General features: G+C 36.7%; 1 protein-coding gene across 1 annotated transcript; it reads left to right on the forward strand.

Annotated features, from left to right (window-relative positions):
- The first annotated feature begins 529 nt into the window (after positions 1–529).
- LOC118827140 (uncharacterized protein PF11_0213-like) lies at positions 530–3,558 on the forward strand. The gene is made up of 2 exons (XM_036598368.1): positions 530–1,323; positions 2,585–3,558. Exons 1-2 carry the CDS (start codon positions 1,000–1,002, stop codon positions 3,194–3,196), a joined length of 936 nt encoding a protein of 311 aa, XP_036454261.1. The 5' UTR covers positions 530–999; the 3' UTR covers positions 3,197–3,558.
- Positions 3,559–9,171: the final 5,613 nt, after the last annotated feature.

The following is a 9,171-nucleotide window of genomic DNA, read 5'->3' on the forward strand; positions in this document are numbered from 1 at the left end:
GTGCTGTAAAAGCTAAAACCATTTTGTTTTTTATTGCTGTTACCACAACCATCAATCACACAGTGCCCCATGGCTGTATTTCATCTGTCAAGATGCTTCATTAACTAATGGTGTACAAACGGTGGCTTTATGAGTGCCATTGTCGTCGCAGTGTTGATCGGTGGTATGTCAACAACATGGCAGCAGCGACAAGTGTCACGTCAACCGAATACTATCTATAGTTTGATCATCATATAACACATGGAGCAAATGATCCTTTTTTTTGAAACACTGCAGAAGAAAGAAAAAAGGTATTACACCAGTAAAATGGGTATTATACCGGTTAAAAAAGGGTATTGTACCAGTAGAATGGGTATTATACATATTATACAAGTAAAATAGGGTATTATACCAGGAAAATGAGTATTATACCAGCACAATGGGTATTATACCAGTAAAATTGGTATTATACCAGAGTATTTATATAAAGGGTATATAAAGAGTATTTTACCAGTGAAATGGTTGTTATAAGAGTAAAACGAAAGGAATTATAGCATTGAATTTTTTAAAGTATAGACTGGGTAGTGAATGTGAAAAGTGTAGACTGGGTAGTGAATGTGAATAATATAGATTGGGGAGTGAATGTGAATAGTATAGATTGCATAGTGAATGTGAATAATATAGACTGCTTAGTGAATGTGAATAGTACAGATTGGGAAGTGAATGTGAACAGTATAGACTGCATAGTGAATGTGAATAGTATAGACTGCATAGTGAATGTAATTAGTATAGATTGGGTGGTGAATTTGAATAGTGTAGACTGGGTGGTAAATGTGAATAGTATAGACTGGGAAGTGAATGTGAATAATATAGACTGGGGAGTGAATGTGAATAGTGTAGACTGGGGAGTTAATGTGAATAATATAGACTAGGGAGTGAATGTGAATAATATAGATTGGGTAGTGAATGTGAATAGTGTAGACTAGGGAGTGAAAGTGAGTAGTGTAGACTGGGGAATGAATGAATAATATTGATTGGGGAGTGAATGTGAATAGTATAGACTGGGTAGTGAATGTGAATAGTATAGACTGGGAAGTGAATGTGAATAATAAAGACTGGGGAGTTAATGTGAATAGTATAGACTGGGGAGTGAATGTGAATAGTATAGACTGGGTAGTGAATGTGAATAGTATAGATTGGGCAGTGAATGTGAATAGTATAGACTGGGGAGTGAATGTGAATAGTATAGACTGGGGAGTGAATGTGAACAGTATAGATTGGGCAGTGAATGTGAATAATATAGATTGGGCAGTGAATGTGAATAATATAGATTGGGGAGTGAAGGTGAATGTGAATAGTATAGATTGGGGAGTGAATGTGAAAAGTAGAGACTGGGGAGTGAATGTGAATAATATAGACTGGGGAGTGAATGTGAATAATATAGATTGGGGAGTGAATGTGAATAATGTAGACTGGGTAGTGAATCTGAATAATATAGATTGGGGAGTGAATGTGAATAATATGGATTGGGTGGTGAATGTGAATAGCGTAGACTGGGTAGTGAATGTGAATAGTATAGACTGGGAAAGTGAATATGAATAATATAGATTGGGTAGTGAATGTGAATAGTGTAGACTGGGGAGTGAATGTGAATAATATAGATTGGGTAGTGAATGTGAATAATATAGACTGGGGAGTTAATGTGAATAATATAGATTGGGGAGTGAATGTGAATAGCATAGACTGGGGAGTGAATGTGAATAGTATAGACCGGGAAGTGAATATGAATAATATAGACTGGGGAGTGAATGTGAATAATATAGATTGGGTAGTGAACGTAAATAGCGTAGACTGGGGAGTGAATGTGAATAATATGGATTGGGTGGTGAATGTAAATAGCGTAGACTGGGGAGTGAATGTGAATAATATAGATTAGGGGAGTGAATGTGAATAATATAGATTGGGGAGTGAATATGAATAACATAGATTGGGGAGTGAATGTGAGTAATATAGATTGGGTAGTGAATGTGAATAGTATAGACTGGGGAGTGAATGTGAATGTGAATAGTATAGATTGGGGAGTGAATGTGAATAATATAGATTGGGGAGTGAACGCGAATAGTACATTTTGAAATTTTAACAATATTTATGCATTAAACACTTTCATTAAAAAAAATTGAGGAATGATATGAGCCCTTTAAAAATAAAAGTTACAGATAGGGTTCGTTGCATATATAGACTGGGGAGTGAATGTGAATAGTATAGTAGACTGGGGAGTGAATGTGAATAGTATTGTTTGGGTATGAATGTGAACAGTATAGATTGGGGAGTGAATGTGAATAATATAGATTGAGGAGTGAATGTGAACAGTATAGATTGGGCAGTAAATGTGAATAATATAGACTGGGCAGTGAATGTGAACAGTATAGATTGGGGAGTGAATGTGAACAATATAGATTGGGGAGTGAATGTGAACAGTATAGATTGGGGAGTGAATGTGAATAATATAGATTGGGGAGTAAATGTGAATAGTGTAGATTGGGGAGTGAATGTGAACAGTATAGATTGGGCAGTGAATGTGAATAATATAGATTGGGGAGTGAAGGTGAACGGTATAGACTGGGGAGTTAATGTGAATAATATGGATTGGGGAGTGAATGTGAATAGTATAGATTGGGGAGTGAATGTGAACAGTATAGACTGGGGAGTGAATGTGAATAGTATAGATTGGGGAGTGAATGTGAACAGTATAGACTGGGGAGTGAATGTGAATAGTATAGACTGGGGAGTGAATGTGAACAGTATAGATTGGGGAGTGAATGTGAATAGTATTGATTGGGGAGTGAATGTGAACAGTATAGACTGGGGAGTGAATGTGAATAGTATAGACTGGGGAGTGAATGTGAACAGTATAGATTGGGGAGTGAATGTGAATAGTATTGATTGGGGAGTGAATGTGAATAGTATAGATTGGGGAGTAAATGTGAATAGTATAGATTGGGGAGTGAATGTGAATAGTATAGACTGGGGTGTGAATGTGAACAGTATAGATTGGGGAGTGAATGTGAACAATATAGATTGGGGAATGAATGTGAACAGTATAGATTGGGGAGTGAATGTAAAAAATATAGATTGGGGAGTAAATGTGAATAGTATAGATTGGGGAGTGAATGTGAACAGTATAGACTGGGGAGTGAATGTGAATAATATAGATTAGGGAGTGAATGTGAACAGTATAGATTGGGGAGTGAATCTTAACAATATAGATTGGGGAGTGAATGTGAACAGTATAGATTGGGGAGTGAATGTGAATAATATAGACTGGGGAGTGAATGTGAATAATATAGATTGGGGAGTGAATGTGAATAGTATAGATTGGGGAGTGAATGTGAACAGTATAGACTGGGGAGTGAATGTGAATAGTATAGACTGGGGAGTGAATGTGAACAGTATAGACTGGGGAGTGAATGTGAATAGTATAGACTGGGGAGTGAATGTGAACAGTATAGACTGGGGAGTGAATGTGAATAGTATTGATTGGGGAGTGAATGTGAACAGTATAGATTGGGGAGTGAATGTGAATAATATAGATTGGGGAGTTAATGTGAACAGTATAGATTGGGGAGTAAATGTGAACAGTATAGATTGGGGAGTGAATGTGAATAGTATAGATTGGGGGAGTGAACGCGAAGCGAGGAATGATATCAGCCATTTAAAAATAAAGGTTACAGATAGGGTTCTTTGCATATATAGACTGAGGAGTAAAGAACCTTGGTAAAGAACCTTTACAATATGTGAAGCTTTTTTATACCTTTAAAAGGTCCTTCATACTCACACATCTCATTAAAAGATGTGGTTCTTTAGGGAACTAAAAAGGTTCTTCCATAGCACTGCTCGAAAAATATTTTGTGGTACCTTTTTTTTATGACTGCATTATTACCAAATTTGTGGTGAGAAGACAAGGAACCAAAGCTTCTTTCTAACCATCTCAGGCTACATGGTATCAGGGAGGGTCTCTAAGCTAGCTGTGCTTTTACTTTGCTTGATGACAGGTGAGGGTGGTGGAAGGCGGTGAAATGTAATATTATTGGTAATTTTTTTTTTTTTCCCTGCTTGCTGGTGCACAGTGACATAATCAAAAATCAGAAGACATTTCAGAGGCAAGCAAAAGTTATTTCGATGGAAGATTACAGTAACACAAGAAAATGTTTTTTTAAATGATATGATGAATCTTGCAGATTAACACCAGGGACATGAACTAATGTGGTAAAAAGGTCAATTTTGTTCATTTTGCTGCTGTCAGATCAAAACCTTGTATCTCCAAAAAAATATCTTTACAGGAGAAGAAACAAAATGTATTAAGTTTCAATGTAAGTTAACATAACAAAATGTCATTTTAAGCAGTTTTTGACCATTTCTGTTGGTCTATTTGTCATGAAATTTAGACAAAGTGTAAAAGGCAGCTGGTATTTTTAAAAGTATCAGCGGTATTCGTCTAGCAAAAGAGATCCAGAAATAAATGGTTAGATTACACAAGTCAGTCATCAATCAATGTCAACTGTCAATCATGAACAATTCTCAACACTCAAAAATGATCAAGGGCAAAACTACAGAAGACAGCTTTCAGCTCACGGTTTACCTGTGACAGGCTGATGAGAGCAGACTTGGGGAGATGGCTGACAGTTTTTTTTAAAAGGAATATTATACAAAACTAATAATAAAAAACTTTCTGATGTTCTAGAGATGGCTTGATCCCTCTTTCATTTCTGATACTGATTCTGAAACATGTTATGGATTCTTAAAGTTGTTCTTTAAAAACTTCTAAGCATTATACTGTTTTAATTGAAGCTCTTCACTTAAAGTCTACCTGATATCAAAATGGACCTTTTTTTTTTACTGACTTCTCTTTTTTTAAATCTTTTCCTCTTGCTGTTGCTGTAAAAGTGCTAACCGGTGTTTCACCTTGTCAAGCTTTCAACAAATAATGAATTGTTTCAGGAACGACAGAAAATACACAGTCAAAATGTTGTACTACAATATAATCTGCAAAACAGACAGATTCTGCTGACCATCAAAGTCTGACTCCATGTTTGTTTTGGAACTCCTGCATCTGACGATTTAGTCAGATCCTGAAGAATAAACTCATGTCCAACCTACAAATACCCCCCACCCAAGAATTCTGTTCCACTTAGGAAATACATCATGTTAAGTTAGAAAAATGTGTTCTTATTTCTGATTCTTGTTGACTTCAAGAGTGTCTTAATCATACCATGCTGACATTACTTAAAGCACTCTAATACCCCTCAGGAAGAAATATACAGCTAATATCATCACCTCAAAACAATGTAAGTGTGCTCTTTCAGGCTAGATTTGTTACAGGATTGAACTGGATTCATTTTTGTCTCCCTCACAAATCTGATCCAGCATTTTCTAGCCCAGGAGCTGATATCAGATAAGCATTGTCTGTGTTTTTCCCCTAGTTTCCTAAAATAAGATATGCCATAAAAGTAGGACATGAAATGAGACAGTTTTAAATATTTTCAACCCACTAATGCAGTGATGCAAAATTCCCCAAGAGCTGTGCTGTTATTTCAATCTTTACGACAAGGCCAAGTGTAGTACGAAATGCACGTAACCTGATAACTCACCTGAGACTATTATACATGCTTGTTTTGGAAGTTAGTCAGGCATACAGCAGGGTGCCAAAGCCACTTCAACATCTGGGATTTTTTTTTTGGATGTAAGAATTTTGAAAAAAATAAAACAAAGAAAAGAAGTAATATTCAAGATTCAAGTGATTTGGATTTCCAAATCACTGTTCAAATGTAAGCAAATTTATGACATTAATCATGTTAAAGAACTTTGTACAAACGGTAGCTTTTTTTAGTCTTACTCCTTCCACTGATGCTTTTGTTCTGAAACTTTCAGGTGGATTTGATCTACTCATCATTTGCACAAATGTGTGGTCTCCATGCCAGTTTGAGTGCACACTGTCATTAAAGCTAAAGGCTAACATACCAAGTACAGTCACAGGAAAAAGTTTAAACAATCCTGGTCAAATTATAGGTTTTGCTAACTTAAATGTCTCATTTTTTATTTATTTGTAGGATTCTTTCAATGCGGCCAAGAAATGCGTCCTTCATTTGTGAGAAATCCTTTGTGACCGTCAGTCACCAACAGTCCTTCACATACATTTCAAAACAAAAACAGCGAAGCCATGGGTTGTGAGTTACTGCGGCACCAGAGATTGTAATGAAAGGTAATGACCTGTTCATTTTAATATAACAGTTTTAAACATAAGATTTAAATGTATTGCATTGCTTACATTAGTAACCTGTGACATTGCAGTACAACCTTCTCAAGCCATCTCAATTGTGTGAGTAAACACATCGTATACCAGTGTTAGGAAGGTTTCTTCTACCTCAACTGCATCCTTAGCTTTGAGACACGGCCACAGTTAACTGTTCTAACACTTGTGATTGTAAGCATGCACTGTTTTAGGCACTGTGGAACCTATGGGAAGTCATTTTGCAGGGTGTCCTTAACAACATTGTTAAAACTCTGAAAACTGGAAGAAAGTTTCTTCAGACTCAAAACACTGGAATATTTTTTTTTTATGGAATAGGTTTGTCATGCTAATTTAAGTGTGACTTCTCCCGTTTACTTTTTGTAAAGGTACAAAGCCTCGGTATGACTGAGCCGATTTACTGAAGAATTACTCTGACTGCACGAAAATCTTTGGCTTTTACTTTTTTGCTTCACTGAAATGGTGACCGCCACCTGCTCTTTGACTGAGCCACAAGTTCTACCTGCCTCTTTAATGTCACAAATGCAAAGAGCCAAGAGTTACTGATAAAATGTTTAATGTTGAAACAGGAAAATTAATGTTTATTTTTCTCCTGCTTTCTGGCTAGTATCACTGAACGTGCCCCCCTTTTTACAGACCTCTGTGCAGGACTGGCTCAATTCAGATAAGGCAGAAAGCTATGCTTATGTTTATGACTTAAGGTCAAAGAAAAATTCAAAATGTAATTCTTCAGAAGGCATTTGTCATACTCGGTAGTCTTTGACTGGTAAATAACTGAGTCAAAACTGGCCACAAATTCATTTAGCACAACCTACAAAGGGAGAGAAGAAGTGAATTTGCCAAGGCGCAAATTCACATCCGTGATATGATACATCATTTTCATTTTATCATAAATTTGACACAAACTTGTGACAGCAGCAGTGCTGCTATGCTTTGTTGACTGCACAGGTCCTGCTTCAACTCTCACGTTTACATCTATCTCGCAAACAAATAATAGAATCTACGGAGTTAAAAAGAGAATTTCCATAATTGCATTGAAACTAGCCTGTTTTCTATACATAACACTGAAAGTAAGCAGTAAATGAGGTGAGTTCACATTAAATCATTATACATACAGACAAGCAAAGACTGCTTCAAGCCAAACAAAACACAGATAATCAAATTGAAACCAGTGAGTTCTAACTGACATCAGTCTGACAACATCCTAGAGCAAAACCACTCTCAAAGAAACAATTTGAAACCGTCAAGCATGAAATGGAAGGCGCCAAACAGGACTTCCTATGTTGCATAAAAAGAGGGATGTTTGTTTTACCCACCATCCCAAGAGGATCCAATGGATTTCAGGCATGGAGTAGATGAAAGCAGATGAAATCATTAGGTGCCAATCATTGGTGTACTCAAACTGATACTGATCCTGCACATATTAAACAATGACCAAAAAATCCTTATAAGAAAATTAAAGAACAGAATAAAAAGATGGGACTTCAGCTCAATTTGAAGAAAACAAATGTTATGCCAACGGGAAAGCCCACCAACTTTACCACTGAAGGAGAAGACGTGGAAATGGTGGACAGCTCTTCTTTGCTTGAATCACTTATTAACAACAAAAGCTCCAGTAGTGAAGACATATCACACAGATTGGCACTCTGCAGAATAAGCATAAAGGAGTGCAAAAAGATCTTCAAATGTAGTGAGGAGTCTCTACAAACAAGGATGCAAATTTTACAGGATATGGTCTTTTCTGTTATAGTTCTTTATGGATGTGATAGCTGGACTATAAAAAAAATATTGATGCTTTTGAACATTAGCAAAGACCTTTGAGAGTACCTGAGACAGCAAGGAAAATGAAAAAATAGACCGATTGAAGCCTCACCTCTCATTTGAAGTCCAGACATCTAAACTCAAGGCTATATTATACTGGACATATTATGAGAAGAACCAATTCATTGGAAAAGACCTGGAAAACAAGCACAACATGATAAAAAAAAAAAAATTGTTTTAGCAATTGCATCAGCACAAGCGTATAATGTGTCTCAAAAAAACTGCAAGGTGGAGTGACAGGGCTTTACTGTGTTCACACTGACCTCCTGTCAGTCACTCTATAAGCTGCTCCCCTACACCACATAACTGCACTCCCATCTTAGCTAAGAAAACATGGCAGAACCAGCAACATCAGGTTCTAGTACTAAGGGGGGAAAAAGCCAAAAAATTTAACAACAAGACACTTGCTGAAACAAGAATCTACACTGCAAGCATTATTATGTGAAGGGAATAAAGGAAATAGGAAGCTGGACGCAGAATTAGTGATGTTTCTCCTGGAGAGAAGCTGTTGAATGGCTGCCTCCACGTAACAAATCAAGATCTTTAGAACTCAGAGAGCCTGGCAAAGTAATGCTTTGGATTAACCATCTTCATAGAGATTTATTTAATACTAGTCAAGGCATCAAACTCTCGTGCAGATAATGAAGATAACTAGATGAGGCAAAAGTTAGCTTTTAATTCAAACTTTCCATTTTGCACAAAGAGAAACAGCCTAGCAAAGACACTCTTGTCTACTCTCAGGCAGCAAATCACTATCAACTGAATGTTAAGTGTTTATAGGCCTGTAACTTTGCACTTCTCCCAGACAAAAGCGACATGGGGGTTTGACATCTACTCTGGCCAAAAGCTGATGCAATATAAAGAAGAATTTGGAGAGCACTTGGATAGCATGGTTATATGAAAAGTCATGGAATGTAATGGTATATTATCATAATTTACTAAGCAGTATAATAGCTATCTCTGAACACTAACCACCAAGTCATGACAATCCCTCGTAATGGTACCAAACTTTAAATAAACTCTGATGGACACCATGAATTCTACAGGCATGCTTTGTGCTGATG

This window comes from Colossoma macropomum, unplaced genomic scaffold, assembly GCF_904425465.1.
Source record: "Colossoma macropomum unplaced genomic scaffold, Colossoma_macropomum, whole genome shotgun sequence".
Classification (NCBI taxonomy): domain Eukaryota; kingdom Metazoa; phylum Chordata; class Actinopteri; order Characiformes; family Serrasalmidae; genus Colossoma; species Colossoma macropomum.